The 22465-nt window shown below is 41.9% G+C and overlaps 1 protein-coding gene across 1 annotated transcript in view; it reads right to left on the minus strand.

Annotated features, from left to right (window-relative positions):
- Nucleotides 1-22465, minus strand: part of PRKCH (protein kinase C eta) — a 201494-nt gene that overhangs the window by 132659 nt on the left and 46370 nt on the right. Inside the window, exon 2 of the mRNA XM_054567464.1 lies at nt 6575-6638. Coding sequence (XP_054423439.1) covers nt 6575-6638 — 64 coding nt within the window. The remainder of the gene's footprint in view (nt 1-6574; nt 6639-22465) is intronic.

Consider the following 22465-nt stretch of genomic DNA (forward strand, 5'->3'; position numbering starts at 1 on the left):
GAGTTGTTGGGTTTTTTTGTTTGTTTGTTTTATCTTAATTCAAAGAAGAGCCCTCCCTGTAGATTTTTGAGCAGGTATGTCTGTTATTCTAATGCTAAACCTGCACACAGCACACTGTATCATTAAACTTTGGAAGTACTACAGTTAGCATCAATTCAAACACTGCTTTTCAAAGCCTCTTATGTTCTGTTCTTTCTTCAAACTTCTTTGCAAAACATTTGATGCCACTTTGGAAGATGTTATACCACCTGGCAAGAAAGTCCCTGGCATACAGTAAGCACTCAAATGTTATTGAATGAGGAATGAAAATATTAACAAAATGGGTGTTTTTAAGTAAACCTTCAACATTGTTTGGTTGAGCTTGACAAATTATAATCTTATGACCCAGAGTCCTTAAGTGTTGGTGTTCCACAGAGTCCTGCTATTCCTGCTGGTTTCACTATGGACACACCTCTCAGAGCTGTCCCCTCCTCCCCATCCACCCCCACAGATTCTGACTTAACTCAGGCTCTACTAATCTCAGCCTTAGAGGACTTCAGCAGTCTCTTAATCCCCACCTCCTGGTCTACTCTTATGCTCTAACGGCCAGCCCCCAACAGCCCCTTGAACCCACTGCTACCAAATCAGATCTTCCTGTCTCTGCTTAAAACCCCTCACTGGCACCCTGTCACCTCTACCAGCCTCAAAGCAGTGTGACCATGAAATTGATCATCTAACCTGGGATCCTTCTGAGAGTGAAATGTGCTATAGTTAATCGTTACACTAGTATAGCAGACAAACTGTGCTGGGCAAGCTTTCACATAACACAGTTCCATCTCTCTGGCCACATCTTCTCCCTACTCCCCCATCTTCATCACCTTCCCACTGCTTTCAGTTTCTGGAACCCACTACTGCTCTCTCACCTCTGTGCCTTTATACAAACTGCCTTCCCCTCCAGAAACATTCCTATTTATTGTCAAACTTGCTTTAAGCTTCGCCTCGCCTGTGAAGCTTTCTCTAAAACCTTCTGGCTGATCTGATTACATATTCCCGCGGGCCAACACTGTGCCTTGGACTCATTCCCGCACCGGAACGAGGGCTCTGCACTGCACACTGCTCCCTCCTCTGAGCTCCTGGAGGAAAGTGTCTCCGTCTTGTTCATCTTTATCTCCCCAGCATCTGCGATGATTCAAAGGTCTGCACCCAGCAGGCATTTCTTATGTCATTTCTCAGTCATGTCTTAATGTTTAATAAAAACGTTTTGCCTTTGCTGTTGTTTCAGCATAATTAATGAAAGATAAGAATATGAGACAGGATGAGATAAGTATTTGTTAGTAGCTCCTAATACTAGTCCTGTAGATTACAGACCACAGCCCCATTTAAGCGATTTCTTTTTAAAGGGAGCTTTGGGACTGTAGAATCTGAGCCAATGGCAGAACTCCTCTAGGGGGCCAGGGAAGGAAAACAGGCAGAGAGGTAAGCCAACATTATGCTAGTGATTGCCCACTAAGTCCCTGAGGTATCTCGTATATAAAGCCAGCACCAAAACAAAATAAACCTGCTGAGTATGCATGGGGTGCCAGACAAGGGTAGGGAGAATGAAAGGAATCTTGCTGCCAATACAACAGCAGCACAGAGATAAGAATCCAAATAGTGTAGGATCATGGGGTGATTTTCTTACATATTAGGTGCATACCACATGTTATATCATCTGACCTCCGAAACAACCCTGTGAGGTAGATTAGATGCATCCTGAGGCTCAGCCAACATTTCCTGAGCTTCTACAGTCCCTCCAGGATGCAGGCCAGTGTCTCCTTTGTAGCCCAAGACACACCAGGCAGGCCTGACCTCATACAGCTTCTTTATGAAAGCCCTTCGGCGTCCAAAATGGAAACTAGTGCTCCAAATGTTCCATCGGCCAACCTGTCACTGTATGGCTGGGGGTAATCTAGAGTGGCTGACGGAGGGAAACCAAGCCAGGGACATTCTCACAGTGCCAGGCCAAGGCTGCCGCCGCAGCTGCAGCAGGCGTGTTGGAGAGGCAGCCATCACATCCTCTGTATTTGACAAGAAAGCTGGGCTCTAAGGCAGCAGCAATGTGCAACCTCAAGCTGAGACTCAGCCTAGGAGCCAAACTGACAAGATAAAGCCCCCACAGAGATCTAAGGTTCTAAAATATATCCCACAGATAAAAGGGCCCACAGATCCGAGGTTCTAAAATACATCCCACAGGTAGGTGCTGTTAGTTCCTGAAATGTCAACATTAAAAATCTATTTCTTGTGGATAAAACGGCTCAGTTAACATCTTTTAAAATCGGCAGACACACCTAAGAGTGCCAGAGCACTAAGATACCAATCACTATCACTTCAGTATGAATTGGACCATGAATTCACTATCTTCTTTATCAGCGATTGTTCCTGGGGAGAGAGAAATCACTAGCATCTTAGTGAAGTAAGAGACAACTAAAGGCAGAGAGCAGGAAAAACTGATTCAAACTGGCAGGGGAATTACCAAAGATAAACTTGGCCTGCCTCATAATTTTGTCCAGGGTCACATCTGGGAGAAACACAATTTCAATGTCCTGGTAAGAACACATCCCTAATAAGATCTGAAATTTCTTTCTTCTTATCACTAAAACTAATAAATTAATACAATGAGAAATCCAGGAGTATTCCAGTGCCAGTGAGCTGATGTTTCTAGTATACAATTCAGGAAGAAAGAACCTACATAAAACTTAGTCCTAGAAAGCTGGAGTAGCTCTAAAAAAAGAAGCCATGTAATGACTATGGCACAACAAGATTTGGTCTGCCCTGCATGTCCTTAACTCTGTCAGCGCCGTGTAACTTCATGCGGAAAGATACTTCCGCACATTTGATCTCGCCCCGCCTCACGCCTGTCTCATTTCTCACTGCTGGGTCTGTCTATGCCAGGATTGTGCCCATGTTCCATGTGCTGTGAGAATGTTCTGTCAACAGTTCTCACAATGTTCTGTAATATTATACTACATTTTATTCAACTAAGCTATGAGCGGGCTCTTTTTTCTCACAAATTCTGTTGCATACAAGATAATAACCAAAACAAAAAGCACTATCAGCAGGCAGAAGACCCCCAAACTCTATTGTGGATAGTTTTTTCATGTTCAAGTATCCAGGTTTCTGCTCATTTCATTATTAAAGCAATAAGATCATATGCAACAACTGAGATGACAGATAGAAAAATATTACCATTAAAATGATTCACCTCCATGAATAAGAATGTTTGGCTGAGAGGAGGGAAAATCATTTCTCAAAGAAGGTGTCACCAATTGCAAATGTCAACAACAAACCATGAAGTCACGTGTTTAAAAAAATCTTCACAAGGATGTAATTGTGGCGTAGCTTATCATGGACTAAACTTTCAACAACGACGACAAAAAAACCCCCACCAGAATCTCCAGAAAATGTATTTTAAAACAATTAGTTGAAAACACTGAAGAGCAACCAAAAGAAAGACAGAAACTAGAGGACATCTGACCCTTGAAGGATGTTGCTTTAGGCAAGACATGAATCTTGAGAGTATTTTGCTGAGTGAAGTGAGTGAGATGGAAAAGGGCAAGAACCACATGATTTCACTCACGTGTGGAATATAAAACAAAAAGCAACACACAAACAAAAAAACTCACAGATACAGACAACATAATGCTGGTTACTAGAGAAGGGGGTAGAGGGAAGACAAGAGGGTAAAAGCAGGTCAAATATGTAGTGATGGAAGGAGATGAGGCTTCGGGTGGTGAGACACAATAGAGTATACAGATGTTGTATTATAGACTTGCACATCTGAAATTTATGTCATTAACCAATGTTACTCAATACACTTAATTTTAAAAATCCATATTTATAGGCCATTTCCCAACATTATCTCAGGCTGCACAGGTCATAGTGAATAGAACTCAAACAGAAAGCTACCACTTCGTTGGCTTGAAGAGTGAAACGACAAGATTCAGGACTGCCGGCTAACTGGAACTGAACAGAGAAATCTTGAAAGGATGGGGTCCCAGAGAAAGGAATTCCCAAATTCATGAAGTCCCTAAATCTGTGGTCCTCCTAAACTATACACATGCAAGGGAGACTTGGAGAGGTCCAGGAAAAAGAGAGACCTAGAACACTGAAAAAAAATGAGTTGAGAGTTCAACCTTTCCCACTTGCAACCTCAGCCTTCCACTGAGACCCCAAACTGGCTCTGCCTTATGAGTAAAGATTGTGCCAGGACTACGGAATTTGCCAAAGAACTATGAAAAATTTTTACAAAACCGCACCCGAAAAAGGCTTCACAGTTTTCAGGTAACAGCTAATAATGTGGCTGCCTGCTAGAAAATAAAAAAAACAAAGGAGGAAAATCACATAATCATCTCAAATCGATAAAGAAAAAGCATTTGCCAAAATTTGTCACTCTTAATTTAAAAAAAAAAAAAACTATCAGCAAACTAGGGTGCGAAAGGAACTTCCTCAATTGTAATAAAGGGTATCTACAAAATGCACACAGCTGACATCATACTTAATGGGAAGAGACTGAATTCCTTCTTCCCAAGATTGGGTATGAGACAGAAGATCTGTCCTGTAGGCCTCTGATTACAATAAGAAATGAAAAGGAAATAAAAGCCATAAATATTCCTATGGGGTACATTTACACAATGGAATACTACACAGCAGAAAGGAATAAAGAACTCCTATCCTTTGCAACAGCATGGTTGGAACTGGAGAACATCATGCTAAGTGAAATAAGCCAGGCGGTAAAAGACAAATACCATATGATCTCACCTCTAAGTGGAACCTAATCAACAAAACAAAGAAGCGAGCAAAATATAACCAGAGGCACTGATATACAGAACTAACTGACATAACCAGAGGGGAGGGGGAGGGGGATAACAGGGCAAAGAAGGGGGAGGGTCATCATGGAACATGTATAAAGGACCTGTGGACAAAGACAAGGGTGGGGAGGGGAGGGTTGAATGTGGGAGGTGGGGGTGGGTAGGGCAGGGGAGAGTAATGGGGGGAAAATAGGGACAACTGTAATTGAACAATTTTTAAAAAGCCATAAATATTAAAAAAGGAAAACTTTATTTATAGACAACAAGATTGGTTACAGAGAAAATCCTAAGGTATCTACAAAAAAGAAAGACTAAAACTAATAGATTTCTTAAGGTTGCAGAATACAAAGTAAATATACAAAAAAAAAATCATTTCTATATATTGCACTGGTAACAATTTCCAAATGAAATTTCCATCACTCTGAAAGATCTCGTGTCCTTTCCCCGTCAGTCCCCTGCTGCCAGAGGCAATAAACATAATGCTTTGTTTTATTTTTTCATCACAGATTATTTTTGTCTATTCTGAAAATTTATGTAAATGGATCTCCATAGTGCATTCCCTTTTGTGTCTGATTCTTCCCCTCAGCATCATTTCTATGAGATCCATTCATGTCATTTTGTGTATCAGTATGCTATTTCTTTTTATCACTCAGTATTCCTTCCATTATAAAAATGTAAAACAATTTGTTTACTCAATCTCCTCTTGATGGACACTGGAGTATTCCCTGATTTGGGGGTATTATGAATAAAATTTCTATAAACATTCCTGTACATGCATTTTGTGGGCACACATTTTCATCTCTCAGGAAAATACCTAGTAGTAAAATTTTGGGGTAATAAAGTGTGTGTGTGTGTGTGTGTGTGTGTGTGTGTGTGTGTGTGTAAATAAAACTATGTAAGAAACTCTCAAATGGTTTTCCAAAGCGGTTGTATTCTTATACTCCCCCTAGCAATGTAGGAGAGTTCCAATTACTCCATATTCTCACCAATACTTGGTATGGTCAATCTCTTTAATTTTAGGCATTCTGGTGAATATAAAATGATACCTTGTGGTTTTAATTTGCATTTCCCTGATGTTAAACAGTTTTTCATGTGTTTATTGGGATGCTGATTACATGGTTGTAGCATTTTTCAAAACTCAAACTCTTCTGATCTGTTCATTTCACTGTATAGTAGTCAAAAGTTATACACAGATTTTTTGACTGGGGGAGGGAGGGGGTCAATGCCCCTAACACCTGTGCTGTTTAAGGGTGAACTCTATAAATTTGGCCTCAATTTTTAAAAAAATTGGGGAGTGGGAGTTGGGGCTGGTACCAAGGGAAGAGAAACAGAATCACTTTAAGGACATAATGAGATATCAGATTATAAGAAAAATTCAATCCTTAAATTTTTAACACATTCAGGGCCCAACTAAAAAGTTAGCCCAAAAACAAATATCTAAAGAAATTTAATATTCATGAACTATAACAGGCAAGAACCAATTCAGTTAAGGTGATGATGAATAAAAACAAAACTCAGTTTGTTATACAAAGCATGTTATTGCCAGATTTAGTAAGCATCTTTAATCTGGCAACTCAAGCCAATAGACCATTAGACAACAAAATACCTGCCAGCCTAACTTAAGACAGTTAATTTTTTAAAAAATATCTTTTACAAAATGTCCTGTTTATGATTTCCATGATAGAAATTCTTACTGATTATGAACCAAGATACACAGATAGCAGAAACCATCCAAAACCCATTCTTACCTTCAGTGAAACTCCCTGTTAGGGTTATTACTACAAATACTTTCCCCTCTGGCTCCAGATCCACCTAGAAAGAGAAAAAAATGTATATTATATTCTAATTTTAAAATACTTTTTATGGGCCTCAAATATTCTTACAGATAGGGCTAAATGTGCAAATCACAGCCATACATCAGATCTAAATCTTTCATTAAACAGTGAAGAGACAAGAATCAAGTGAAAACACAAGTACCTGTAACAGCTGAAAGGCAAACCTAAAAGTAACAGTTCTTTTCATGTTTCTCTTCTCTTGAATTTTGTTTTCTTCCATTTTGGCTCTTCATGATATTAAGAAGCACCAATAAACTTGGTCATTGTTTTTGAGATGTGCCTATTTTCTGCACACCGCTTATAAGAGCAGTATTTTATTAAACCACATGGTAAGTATGTGGAATAAAGAAGTAATGGCAACACAAGGTAATGAATGAACAAACATGTGACATGGTCAACTGCAAACCTTAGTTTTTAGAAAGGAAAATGTATAAGGGAAGGAGTGCTATCTCTGTCTGTATCATTTGCACCTAAGTGTAGGTAATCTCCAGGAAGCACTGGGGAAGGCAGCTGAGGAGCTTTGCATTCACTACTGTTCACAGGAGCTATCAACGTTCCTGTAAGTTCTTATCTATGAGGTGAGACATCAAGACAGACGTTCTGCAAATGTGGCAGCTTGAAGACTTCTCAGCAGGGTCCATCCTCTGAACATGCTCCAGCTTCCCAAAGACCTTCACACAGCCCGGCCCCGCAGCAGGGCAGCGCCTCCCCATCTGCCTGACCACACTAGGCCGGAAGGCAGGCTCTGCCCTCTTCATGCTGGAGCTGTCCTTGGACCACCCGTGAACCCTTCTAAGCCTCAGACTGTAAGATTATTTTGGACCCAAATACATAAGTTGGTAATTGTTTTTAAGTAAAATCTTAAAGATTTTACCTGAGAGCCCATTTCTGCTGTTGGCCTTTCATCTAAGAGAGCAAGGGGTCTGGTATATTAAATTTAAATAAGCTGCTAATCACATAGTGTGGTAGAAAGAGCCCTGAACTAGACCATGATGTAGACTCTAGCCTGACTGCCACAGGTGGCTCTGGGCAGAGTTCTTAACCCCCTCAGGCTATTGTCATTTGAAAGTCCACAATGTCATTATTCAGCATTTCTGACATGGCTGCCATCAGATGATCTCAAAGAGCATTAGCAGAACTATTTACTGTACTTACAGCTAACAAAGACTGAAAAAAAAATGCATTGACCTTACCCTAGCTCACCACCACATACTTTTTAACATCACAGCATGATCACATAACATGCCTATTTTGTACTGACTCAGAAAATGTTATCTACATAGCAGCTTATTCTTATAAACCCTGCCTTCTTTGCATAAAATCTGCTACCAATGTCGTTACCACCCTATAAAACACCACAGTGTTCAATCAGCTACTTGCATCATGACTGCTAACTTAACTATACCGCAATCCCCCCCCACCTTAACTGTCTTAATACTATGTGTGAACCTCTATAGAACAGTTCTGAAAATAGAGCTCTCTGGAGAGATGACTAAACAGGATGTCAGTCTCTAATTGTCTCACTCTGTCTTGACTTGTTTCAAGTCAAAAATACGTTCTTTGTAAAAGCCACTCCCTCGCCTTCAATATAATAAAGGCCTGGCAGAGCCACATGCATTGGACCTCACAACGTAAACGTCTGCTGGCACAGAAGGAGCTGCTACCAGCCTCCAGACGGAAAGACTGCCAGGACACCTCTGCAATCCTCTGGCCCACGGCCAGCCCATAAACTGCCCCCCAACGCGGCTGTCAGGGCTGGCAGAGAAGGCCACGCCCCCCCAACGGGTCAGGGGCTGTGCTGACAGACAGCAGGGAATTCCACCACTTAGAATCAGGACCTTTCACAAGTAGAACAGGTTTGCTCCCACATTTTTCTTTTTCTTTTTTCTTATTCCTTTTTAAAATTTTTTGGCTTCCACATTTTTGACCTTTGCCACCGTTGTGGAGAAAAAGCCAGGCTTGAGTGCCATCTTCGAGCCTGGTCCGTCTAAGATTTCTGACCTCAGAACAGCGTTGTACAATCTGCAGTGGAGATGCATCAGCAGGACATGAAAACCAGGCGTGGCTTGACACAAGAAGAATTTTTAAGGAAAATAAAATGAAACAGAAAATACGAACCCATCAAGTTATAAAAAAAGTACTATGTCAAACTTCGGTTTGCAGTTTCATAGGCAAGCACAAGGGTGTGCTGGGTTTTAATGTAAAAATGTCTTCATTACTGTCACAGAGAAACAGTTTGAAAAATGTGGCCTTAGAGGCTATCTGTTTCAACCACACAGTGCCTGATGGGCTGTTGGCATCTATCCATAGTGACTGCTTGGACACCCCCAGTGACAGCCAACTCACCACCCTGCAACTGGCCTCCTTTATTCCCATACACCATAGAAAGATCTTTCTCTTATAGCAGATGTGCAGCCATCAACAGTGTCTACGCATTGACCCTAGTTTCGTTCTCTGTGGCTGTAGTAGATGATTCTCTCTAGCTAGATCATCCACCAGATTTTGGGAACAGCTCTTCAGCTTTATTTGACAACTAGCACTCCCTTGTGTGTAGTCCAAATGGTTCAGCTGGGATGCTACCACTAGCTCCAGAGTGGACATGTGATCCTGGCCTTGCCCGTCAGAGCCCTGATTTCCTCCAGAGACGATGACCAGCCTGAAGTTGACACATGCCCTATATCTGGCCATCTGAGTAACTCCCTACCCTCAGTAACTGGTTCAGACTTGGGCACAAAATCCAAGTCGGTCCAATTAGGAATCCTGGATGTACAGAAAAGAGATCAGATCTCTCATCCAAACACAGCAAACCCTGCAAGCTGTATCCCCACCATCCAAACACATACAGCCTGTATCTCAGTCTCTTTTAATAACCTTAGATTCTATTTAACCTGAGAGATCAAACAAAATGGGTTATGGGTCAGGCAGCATACTAGGTAATACTCAAAATTGTGAAAAATACATATTACTTGCCTAAAGTTGACTGCCTAGTGATTTGGGGCATGTGATCTTTCAGGCTGGAAAATCCTTTCCTCTCATTTTTACCTGTCAAACTCCTATTTGTCCATCAAAACTCAATTCAAAACTCACCTCTACAGGGAGACATTCCCAGACCTCTTTCTGATAATTGGGCAACTCCACACCATTATGGAGACCATTGCTAGAACCTCTATCATGTTGTAGTCATTATGTGCTATCCCTTAGGACTCTGCCTTGCACATAAGAAAACTAAAACGATGCGTAGAATGAATGAGCAAATAAATTAACAAACGTGGATATCCCAAGTAGCTTCATGTAGGGCACGGTTTTCTCCTTCACCATTCTGTTCCGTTTCCTCCAGATGTGCCCCAATTTCTCCATTCCCCTAATAAAGAATGAACATCAGTAGACGGGTGTGAACCTGACCCTCACAGGGGAGATGAAAGTTATCACCAACCTCAATCTTGACAGTGACAGTACCCTTTACTGATGCAGCTGCAGGCTGCATGAGCACTTTGACAAGCCCCAGTGGCCCAGCTTTTTTTTTCAGTGGAGTTTGTCATCAACTAAAAACCTTTGCATCTTTCTATGTGCTATAAGGCTCTGCTTCCCACATCCTGTGCAGTGGTCAGGCCCCAAATCCTAAGAGCTTTGTATTTTTTCTATAGAACTTCACCTTGTTGTTCTAGGCTCCAAGGTTCACCTTGTTGTTCTAGGTTCCAAGGACCCCAACTCCACTTGGTTCATTTACCTTCCTTCTCAGCTTTATAATATCCAATATCAGGGCCAAGGTTAGCTATGGCATCATTAAAAAAGCATGCATTGTTGATGGGTTTGTAAAATGGTGCCATCACTTTGGAAACAGTGACATTTTCTTTAAAAATTACATATATACCTCCCATTTGAGCCAGCCATTTCCTTCCATGGTATTAATCCAAAAATAAAAAAAGCATATGCACATACGAAGATATTTACACAAATGCTCACAAAAACTTTTTAAAAAGGTGGTATAGTCATGCAATGGGATAGAAAATGGAATAAAAGAAGGAACATTTGAAACATGCCACAACATGGAAGAATGCTGAATGGAAACACAGAACAAAAAAAGAATTCATTCTGTCTAGAAAAGGCAAACTAATACATAGAGTAGCAGAAAACACATTAGTGATTGCCTGGGGACAGGAGAAAGAAAAATAAGACAAGTGGTAGGGAGAGATTAAAAAGAGACATGAGAGTACAAACATAATTAAACGAAGAAAGAACACTCTTTTTAACAAATGGTGCTAGGACAACTGGATATCTACCTGCAAAAAAATTAAAGATGGGACCGTACCGCATACCATATGTAAACATGAATTGAAAACGGATCACAGACCTACATGCAAGAGCTAAAAGTACAAAACTCTTGGAAGAAAACATAGGGGTAAATTTTCCTGACTTTGGGTTAGGCGATGGTTTCTTAGATACATCAAAACTATAAATGACAAAAAACTTGATAAATTGGACTACATTAAAATTTAAAACTTTTGTGGCATAAAACAAACAAACAAAAAGTGTCCATGTCTCATTGCCCAAACACTCTTTCCAAAAAGCCACACTCAACTTTTTCTACCAAGCCTTCGGTAGCTTCCCAGTGCCTTAATAAACTCACTATTCCACCTGGCTTTCAGGACCACCTGGAGACCCCTTTTACTAACTCCCCACTAATATATCCAAACCTCTTTTTCAAATTTCCATTCTTTAAGCCTGCTCGTCTAGTCAGGTTTACTATCACACAGCCACACCTTTGCTCATGTTGTTGTCTCTGCCTGGAAAAACTTTCTCTCTTCACTTTACCTGTCCATTCATTCAAACCTATGCTGAATTACTCCAAGGGCCGGGATTACTGCCAAGTGCTCAGGATTCCCAGAGCAGCTCCCTGGGGCAGCAGGTGGGATGGGTAATGATTGCACCTGGCAAAGATGACGCAGCTACAGGTGCAGAATGAAGGCACTTTTGCCAAAGAGATCTTGACATGCACATTGATCCCTCCAGTCTCAAAATTCCTGTCCCAATTATTACCTTATTACTTATCTACGCCCTTGAACAGTTAGATAAAATATGATATAGTCACAAAACTTCATATATTTCATCGCTTGCCATAATAAGCTCCATTCTAACAGGATCTGACAACTTTATATTCCCCAAGGGCCTAGCAGAGTTCCTTGAACCAAACAAACACTCAACAAATTTCTGCTGATTTGGTCTAATGAGTTGAATTGGAAGGTCATTTGAGCACCTCAATTTCATCACCTATAAAATAGGGATGATAGTATTTTATCACATAATAAATACTATGTGACAGCACTTTATAAAATATTAAAGCCCGTCGAGATGGTTCCAGGCATACCTGGAGAGAATAAAGTACATGGCCTCACTGCCTAGGAATCAGACCTGTTTGCTTGACCTGCACAGCCGCTCTCCATCACCCCCTCCCTCCCCGCGTACACCCCCTTCGCCAATGTCTGCTTTCTCTCGACATCACTTTGGAGAAGTTGGCAAATCACTTATATCTCTGACTCAGTCTCTGGGCCCATGAAATGAGAGGGTTGTCTAAAAACCTTTCTGGCTCTCACGTTGCATGATTCGAAACAGGCTTGGATAAAAAGCCTGTACATGGGACTCAACGGAAACCCTCATTTAATTAATTTAATTTTCCTTCACAAAAGGCATTAGAATTGATCACAGGCAGGAAACTTCTGGCTACTTAATATTCATTTCAGCCTGAGATAAGCAGGGGGATCTAGGATATTAAAAGGAAAAAAAAACAATCCTTTATTTGGGCAAAGTTAGAAGGTTCACCTAGACTCCATGGGCTTCAAGCCAGACATCTGTGACATTCAGATCACATCCCATCTGTGAGAGCGAGGTGCCTCGACTCTACTGCATTTCTAAGTCTTGCTCTTGGGATAAGTAACAAAAAAACCTAACATGATAAAGCGTATCCCAATTCTCTTCCCACTGAAACCACCAGGCTTAAAAATGAGAGTCCAAATTCCCAGAGGAAAAACATTCTTACAGGATTCTACCAATAATCAACAAGGAAGCGTGTGACTGTGTTTTTTAACAACAGAAATAAAAGCTCCTATGTCCTGAGCTCATCAACACAGAGGAACCCTGCTAGGTGCCTCACCGACATTATTTCTCACCTTCGCCACCTGAAAGTTAAGTGTCACCACCACCGTTACACAGACAGGAAGACGGAGGCTTAGTGAGGTTGTAGAATTGACTGAGGTCACGCAGCAGGGAAGGGCAAGCCGAGATCCAGACTCGAGGAAGATCCTTCCAGGCTGCTATGGCTGCACCAGCCTGTGGGTTACTGCAGGTTTGCCAGCTGCTTTCTGCTCCACCCACGGGCAGCCTGCCTGGGCCTCTGGCATGCTGGGTCATCACCTCACCTGTCTCCCCTGGGAACTCGGACAGAGCTTGTGCCATCAGCACCTGAGGGTGCTCCCTACCAAATGCCAGCCCTCTGTGTTCCAGCTCGCCTCCTTACTGCCAAGGCCAGTGGGAGTGGCACCAGACCAACAGTGGCACCTGACGGCTGTCAGCAGAGGCACGGGGCAGGAGCTACTAAGCATGGCAAGTGTGGGCTGTGGCTGGTGAAACACAGCAGGCAGCTCAGGTCCCATGAGTTGTCTGTCTGCAGGACCCAAGTCAGTGTCATGTGCTACAGACACACAGCACATTCTCTCACTGTGCAAAGGAATTCAAAGGAAAAGGGGGTAAGTGAAGCAAACCCTACGTCTCTGTTGATTTTTTTATTTTCATCGCTATAACATTAGACAAGGTTTATGTGTTAAAAGCCCACTAAGAAGTACAATAGATTAAAACCTATCAGAAGACGACGACTAGGCAAAAACTGAATGGGAAAATGAGACTTACCAACTCTGGTTGAAGTTTAAAGTAAAGAAAAATGCTCTCATTCTTTTAGTGATTAAATTCCCATCATGCTAGATCTGTATCCAACGTGTGGTCAGAGAAAAAAGGGCAAAGAGGCTGTGACCACAGCTCAGGTGGCAGGTCATTTGGCTCCTGTACCTAGAAAATGAAGGAGGACTAAGCCTTTATTTCTCATTTTTATATCTAAATTTTATAATTCCAAGTCAGAAGCAGTTTGTGAATTCGACAAAGTAAGTAAAGACATGTGAAGACTATTAAAGAGTCTGTCTCTGAAATGCTCACAATAATCCTTCCCCACCCGTAGCTTGACATACCCACAAAACCACTATAAACTTAAATTTAGAATTATTTCAACTCAGAACCCGCTACCCCTATGTTCTAGCATTAAAAAGGTATGTCACCTGGCCAAAGTAAACCTTTTTTGCATTAAAACTAATTTGTCAATGTTTCTCTGCCCAAGATGAAAAATCAGGAATAAAGGGTCAAGATTGGATATCTCTGAGGACTAAAATACATTTTATCTGCCAAGAAGAGGACTACAGAGAGACAGAAATGGTCTACTGCATGTTAAAGTACTGTGGGTCTCTCAGTCTTTGACACAAATATCCAAGGGACTGGAAATGTAAATTCAATGAATGATGCCTTAGTCTCTTCAAACACTCCACTACAGTTCCTCCTCCTCTACCGCCAGAACTAAGAAGGCACGTGCCTTCTCCAATAAGGTGTCCCCAAGGACTTCATGCCAGAGCAGACTTTGAAGTGAGAGGGGAATTACAGTAATCGTGTTCCCTCTCTGCACTGTATTGCTCCCATATTCAAAACTATGAACATTAAAATGGCAATAAATTCACAACTATCAACAGTTGAATCTAAAAAACAAACTAAGCGAACAAGCAGAACAGAAACAGAATCATAGATACAGAGATCATCGGGACGGTGGCCGGGGGAAGCGGGGTCTGGGGGCGTGGGGGGAGATGTGCAGGAATGAAGAAGTACAAACTGGTAGAGAATAGGCAGGGGGATGTTAACAGTATAGGAAATGGAGAAGCCAAAGAATTTCAATGCTTGACCCATAGTCATGAACGAAGGAGGGGCTCTCACCAGAGGGAGTGCAGGGTGCTGGGTGGAAAAGGGCACAGGGGAAAAATTGGGACGACTATAACAGCACAATTAATTTAAAAAAATACTTTAAAGGACACTTTCTGCATGATCTCATGCCTTCTCTTTTCTGCTCAGTCAGATCCTTCCAGAAAGAAAGCATACTCTGTCCTTGCTAGGATGAGGTGTTAAACAAAAGGGGCAAGTGGCTGGTTGACAATGGCTGGAGGTAAGGAAAGCAGTTCACGGCCGCCCTCCTGCCCAGCGGCATCGCAGCCCCCTTTCCCCGTCACGGCCTCCAGCCTCCGTGGGCTGCCTGGTGAGAGCTGTCAGCACCATAGCGCGTCTCCTCTAAGGGGAAATTCCCATAAAAAAGAGATATCATAGGAGATGGAGAGTCTAGTAAGTTTTGCCACAGGTGCTAAGTTACTTTTCTAGGGTAAACATAGGTATATATCAAATATTTGTAATGAAATAATCATTCCTTCTTGCTCTGCTCTCATCCTAACCTTTTAAACTGAAGATATCAGGTAAAAAACAAAAACAAAAAACAAAAAAACACGGGGGGAGGGGAATATAGCTTCCTCTAGCTTCCTCTTTCTGTAGGCAGTAAGCAGCCTGAGATGAACTCTGAAAATGGTTCATTATTCACTTGACCCAGGAAACCTCACAACATCATGCAAATCAAGAAGTTCAAATTTTTGTGTTCACTTTAAGGACACTCCTGCAACTGCCCAGGTCATCAAGGGTACGCATCTCAGCAAAGTCACCAAGTATCTGAAGGATGTCACTTTACAGAAGCAGTGTGTCCCATTCCATCTTTACAATAGTGGGGTTGGTCGGTGAGCCCAGTGGGGCTGGACCCAGGGCCAGTGGCCCCAAAAGAGTGCTGGATTTTTGTTGTACATGCTTAAAAATGCAGAGAGTAATGCTGAACCTAAGGGTTTAGAAGTAGATTCACTGGTCATTGAGCACATGCAGGTAAATAAGGCCCCCAAGACGCAACACAGAACTTGCAGAGCTCATGGCTGGAAGAACCCATTCATGAGCTCTCCCTGCCTCACCGAGAGGATCCTCACTGAAAAAGAGCAGATTGTTCCTAAACCAGAAGAGGAGGTTGCAGAAGAAAAAGATATCCCAGTAGAAACTGAAGAAACAAAACTTACAGCCTGGGAATAAATTCAGCATAAAATAAATGTTAATAAAAGTAAAAAGGGGTGGGGATATAAATAAACCCAGAATTATTCTACATTGTTGATTCTCATCATCCACTGTAATGTGGGGAGAAGGCAAAAGCTCCAGCAAAATCAAAACAAGGAATTTAAGTGAAAACTACCTAGTTAGGCCTTGACCAGTGTGGCTCAGTTCATTGGAGCATTGCCCAATAGCCAAAGGGTTGTAGGTTCAATTCCTAGTCAGGGTACATACCTAAATTGCAGGTTTGATACCCAGTCCAGGTGCATATGGGAGGCAACCAATTGATGCTTTTCTCTCACATCAGTGTTTTTCTCTGTTCCTTCCTCTCTCCCTTCCTCTTTCTAAAAAAATAAAGCAATGAGAAAATGTCCTCGGGTGGGGATTAAAAAAAAAAAAACAACCACCTTACATATATATTATACTCAGGCATTCAAAATGTTTTACAGACTTATCTTAGTCATTGCTCAGGTTCTCGGCTAACTTTAAAACCTATTGGAATATTAGAAAATACATCTAAGGAAGAGGTAGAAAAGGGTAAAGGAAGTCAAATATATGGTGATGGAAAGGAGACTTAAATGTGGGTGATGAATACACAGTGTAATACACAGGTGATGTATTATAGAATAATATAGTTGCAACCTACATGATTTTATTAACCAATTCACCCCAATAAATTTAATAAAATTAAGAAAAATACATCAAACCCATGTGTCTCTCCCACTGGTTATCTTACAATGACACTTTTCTCCTTTTGATCTTTTGTGGTGAAGAAAAAAATGAAGAGCTCTGCAGAAGAAAGGACATTAGTGTCCTACTTAGAAATTTTCCAGGTGGACCAGGGGAAGGGAGCAGTTTTCCAGGTGGACCAGGGGAAGGGAGACAGCGAGGAAGTAGGTTCCAATGCAGAGGACCTGTTAGGGATTTCACCTGGTTGACTGAATGTAGGCGATGTAAATGAGAAAGGTCAGAAATGAGCGTAGAGAGAACAGGGCATCAGATCAATGATGGCCTCGTGGCACTCGTAGCTGAGAGGCCAGCCCTTACCCCAGGGAAATGGGGAGCCATTGAAGGGTTTCAAGCTGAGAAGTGGCAGATCACACCTACGTGCCAGATCCCTACAGAGAGATGACAGGGTCCTAAGGGAGAGAAGTTGGTGGTAAGGACACACATCTGAAGTTTATTCCACTGGTTTCAGTGAAGGATGGAGGTAACCTGAGCTAAGCCAGCAGCAGAGTGGATGAAGAGGAGGAGGCAGGCAGGGGAGACAATGGAGGAAGCAGCAGCTGGACTTGGTCATCAGAGGAGAGGTGGGTGAAGGGTGAAAGAAAAGTGGCCACAGAGAGTCTCCAAGGCTGATGATCCCTGGTGCCATTAATTGAGGGTCTCTAAAAGGAAAATCAGATCTGGAGGAAAGATAAAGAGTTCAATGTGTTAGTGTTACCTATGTCATCTGAGCATCTGCGGGGCTGCCCTTAACAGCTTCATAAAGTAGGGACACCATGAAAATATAGATTACAACCCAATGCAGCCTCAACTAAACAGATAAGTGACATCAAAAGCACTACTGCAATCAAGAGAAGGAATAATCAATCACTGGGCTTGGGGAAGAGCTTCACATGGGAATGAGACCCAAGTTGAGGCCCAAAAGCGAGTTTCAGCAAGTGGAAGGGGAGGACATTGTGAGTCAGGAGCGCATGGTGAGAAGAGACAACCAATATCAGAATACAAACCAGACCAGTGTGGATGGAGGAGAGTCCCCACAGAGGAGCGAGAAAAGGTTGGAGGCAAAACTATGGAAAGAGCTTCACCTAGTGAATTTTAACCATATTATGCAGGCAAAGGGGAATCACTAGAGGGTTTTGATTATGTAAATTGACGGAGAGTAACATGTAAAAGGGGCATTTTGAGGAATAGCTGTGGTCTAGAAATATGAGTTTTCATAAAGGTGGAATCAGTAGAAATTAAAAATCACATTAAAGAAAGCAAACAAAAATACTAGAAAGGTCAAAGAAATACTGAATTTGGGCCTCAGTGACTTAGATTATAGGTGAGCAAACTGTGGCCCACAGGCCAATTTCAGCCCACCACCTGTTTTTGGAAGAATAGTTTAATTGAAACACAGCCATACCTATTTTTGTTTACATATAATCTATGGCTGCTTTTGTTCTATAAAGACAGAGATGAGTAGTTGTGACTGAGACTTTATGGTCCACACGGCCAAAAACAATTTACTCTCTGGCCCTTTATTGAATAAATCTGCCAACCTTTGTTGCCATTATCAACCAGGGAACTCGCGGGGGTGGAGGGGAAAAGGAGCGTGCTTCAGAAGGAAGGAAATGTGCTCAGATTCGGACACAAAGGTACCCAAATAGAAACATCTGTCAAGAAGTTGGGAGGGGGAAAAAAAAGAAACTATGAAGACAGGACTGGGGTTCTTATTTGGGAATCTTTCTCAAAAGGTGATTGCTAAGAGCCTGGAAGTTTTCAAGAAAAAGCACAGGAAAGGGGGAAAAAGACAGGAAATTCATTTAGGAGGCAGAAGAAAGAACTAGAGATGCAGTCGAAGAGGTGACAGGATGCACCCAAATGCAGCGTCATGGGACACGGGAGGAAACGGCTTCAAAAAAGAGAAGCCACAAGTTGCAGTGGTGGAGGAAGATGAGGACTTTAATTGGGTGCCTTGCCTTGGGAACTAGGACGTCACAGGTAGGCTTCTTCCATGATCCCCATCCCACCTTTAGCAGCCCTGTTGGAAAGGTCCTCTTCATGCTAACCTAAAGCCAATCCACCTCCCTGTACCTCCCCCTGCAAGTTTAATTCTACCTGTAAAGTCTATCTTGACAAGATAGAGAAGGAGAGAGAGAATGGCACAGAAGCAAAAAGGAACATGTAGTTTCATTGAACTATATGTAATTTATATATATTGAGTTGAAAGGTGAAACTAGACATGAGAGTTGGGCTTTGAAAGCCAAGTTAAGAGATTATGTTCAAAAAATTAAGACTAAAAACAGTGAAGGATAGGTTGGAAGACAAGCTGGAGGGCGGGGTGGGTAGACTGGACTGAGGGTAGTGGACATAGTTAAGCATCTATTTCAATGGTGCGGGTCAGGGGTAGAGGGGAACATTACAAAAGGAGCTCTGGACGACTTGAAGGCTACGGGTTAGGGATGACAAAAAGCCAAAGGGCCCTAAGTACCTGAAAGCCTGAAAGACTTATCCTGGAAAAAGTAAGAGAATCTACAAGGTCAATTGGTTTGAGATGACTCTACTTTTTGAACATAATGGTTTCGTAGGGAGACATTCAGGTAGAAATTTGGCCAAAAGATAGATGCGGTCTAAAACTTAAGACAAAAGGCTAAATAGAGCTGTAGGGGTTATCCACACAACAAGGACAACTACACCACAAGACAGTTGACCCACAGGACAGAGGGTACAGTTCAAAGAGCAGAGTCAAGCACCAAAGCCATGTTTAGAGAAAGGGAAAAAGTAGAACCAGCAAAAGAGAAAGAAGGGAGTGAAGAAAGGCACTATGTTCGCCATGGGTACCCTGAGCAGTTTCACGCTTCCACCCACCCTCCGCCGCATTTATCTTCACAACCACCTTCTGAGTAAGGAGAGGTACAGCCCCATTATCCCCACTGTGCTGAATGGATACCCAGAGGAAAATGACTTAATAAGTTGCTGGCAGGCTGAACTAGGTTTGGATATTTTGGCCTTAAGTACCATTCCCACAACCCTGCCAACAGAATCCTAATACATCTATGGGTTTTGGATAAACCTGACTGATTAATATTTGCAACACAAGAGGGTTTCATAAAGTTCACTTCTCCCATTCTTTCACTTCTTCCAAAATTAACTTCTGCCTGCTCTCAGGAATTAGTTTCCATCCACAGCCTCAACCCAACCAGAGCATCAGCCGTGACAGCCTAACAGCAGACCACTTCCTGAGCATCAGTTGGAATTCAAAGCACAACTGCTTTCAGATGCAACTCGTTGGTGGGACTTTCAGAAGGATATTAAACGAAATGGTGCGTTTAGGCCATTGTAGGTTTTGGGAAGTGAGAGGAGGGGCCTGAGAGAGAAGGTGCACCACCTACCTCCTCCCCCAAATCTAAAGCAGAGATTTTAAAACATCTTAAGTTCAGACTTTTGGGAGGTTTTTCCTCAGTCATATCACTTCACTATAACTTAAATTCATTCTCTGGTCCCCAGGTCCTACCTTCTCCTAAAGCAGCAAATGACAAGGCCCCACCAGCTTTTACATCTTCCTGTAAGAAAACTGTGTTCTAATATTTATTCCTATTTCTTCCACCCAGCAGCACTTTCAAGCTCTTAAAAGTGCTTTCATTTGCACAGGGGATTTTTTTAGAGCATGAAACTCTTCCATATGATGCAGCAAGGATAGATTCAGGACACTACGCACTTGTCAAAACCTGTAGAACTTACAGCACAGTGAACCTGAATATATGAAGTGAAAAAAAAAATAAAAAGCATGTAGGGAGTCAGGAGATGCCAGCATGGAATGCAGACTGCAACCTGAGAATCAACTGTACTAAAATGTATGGAATGACCCCTATTATAAGGAGGGAGAAAAAAAGGCACTGACCTAAGTTACCCTGGAAATGAGTGGAGATGCTAAGACTAAAGGCAAAAGTAACTTCATATGAGCACTGAACTCCATCTGGAGAAGTTGAGATCTGGAGGGCATACCAGGTAACCATTCTGAAACCACTACACATGTAAGTAAATGAATGGTGGATGGCAGGAGCCAGGATTTTATTGTTGGAATGAGAGTTTAAAGAAAAGTTAAGGGAGAAAGATCTGTGTAGTACTGCATTGGAGTTGGAGACATCAGTATGAACTGGTGTTTGGTTTAATATAGACATATAAACATATATACAAGTTCTGACCAGAAAAAGTCCAGCCATTGTTAATATAACAAGAACAGTTTCCATGACATTGATGTAACCCGGCAGCCAAGGGCAGTGGATTGGAATGTGCATGCATGAAAAATGACTTCACTGTATTAGTCAGTGGGGGCAGTAGACACCCTTGAGTGAGCATGTGTACTGTGTGGCCGTGGCATTCAAAATGAGCAAGTAGAGCAACAAATCTGCAAATCAAATTTTGCGTTAAGCTTGAACATTTCTCTGCTGAAACTATTCAGATGATTCAGAAGGCCACAGCTATGGGCAACTGGTGATTGGCAGCTTCATCATGAAAATGCATCCACTCAGGAATCACATCTCATAGAGTTTTTTGTCAAAACATCAAATCACCCATGTGAATCAGCCCCCAGACAGCCCAGATTTGGCACCCTGTGACTTCTGGCTTCTCCCAAAACTAAAATCACCCTTGAAATGGAAGAGATTTCAGACCCTCAATGAGATTCAGGGAAATACAATGGGAAGCTGATGGTGATTCCAACAAAGGATTTTGCAGAGTGTTTTGAAAAGTGGAAAAGACACTAAGAACAGTGTGAGATCTCAGGGTTCCTACTTTGAAGGGAACTGAGGCATCATTGTCCTATGTACAATGTTTCTTATATCTTCGTCAATAAATGTTTCTATTTTTCATAGGACATAGTTGACATGTATGGACATACTTTCTGGACAGACCTCGTATATAAAATGAACATGGAGCACCTTATAGTGCCAAAAAGAATAAGAAAGTGAAAAAAAAAAACCAAAACCCACAATGATGACGGTATGTCCCAAAGGAACATAGGAGCCACTGAAAGAGCTCCCAAAGGCCAAAGCAGGAAGAACAATTTAAGCAACAAAATAATTTGGTGTTGGATTATAACCTGAAATATAAAATAAATACCCACGAGGCTGTACTAATCTAAGTAAGTAATTGAATGAATGAATGAATAAATGAGGGAGTGACAAATCTCTCAAGCAGAAGAATACCAAATAATGTACTGCCCCTCTCCAGGAGGTGGGGGACATAACCCCCAACACCTCAAGTGTGGGCTGTGCATAGTGACCTCCTTCCCTACAGTATGGAAAAGGGTGGGGGAAAGTGACTTTATGGGAGAAACCTGATCAACACTAGCTCAGACATGTGATCAAGGTTCACATCAACAGTCGTAAGTCATATTGATAATATGTATGGAAAGAATGTGTAATGGTGTCATTGATGGGATGTAATGAAATATGGCACTTTTCCTGTGTGGTCTTCCTCCCAAAAATCCCATAAACCATGTCTTAACCACAAGAGAAACATCAGACAAACCCAAATAGAAGGATATTCTACACAACACCTAACTAGTACCCTCAAGTTTTTAAGTTAAGGAAAAGCAAGGGAAGTCTGAGAAACTGTCAGAGTCTCAAGGAACCTCAGGAGACATGACCACATGTAGGATCCTGGATGGGATCCTGAGACAGAAAAGGAACATTAGGTAAAAACTAAAGCAGTCTGAATAAACTATGGCACTGAATTAGTAATAATGTACTATTGCGGGTTCATTAGCTGTGGCAAATGTACCTTACTAACATATGATATTAATAATAGAGAAAACTGGGTGTGGGGCATACGGGAACCCTCTATACTATCATCACAATTTTGCAGTAAATCTGAAACTATTCT

Source organism: Pteronotus mesoamericanus, unplaced genomic scaffold (assembly GCF_021234165.1).
Source record: "Pteronotus mesoamericanus isolate MK-2021 breed Mesoamerican mustached bat unplaced genomic scaffold, CSHL_Meso_final contig_182, whole genome shotgun sequence".
Classification (NCBI taxonomy): domain Eukaryota; kingdom Metazoa; phylum Chordata; class Mammalia; order Chiroptera; family Mormoopidae; genus Pteronotus; species Pteronotus mesoamericanus.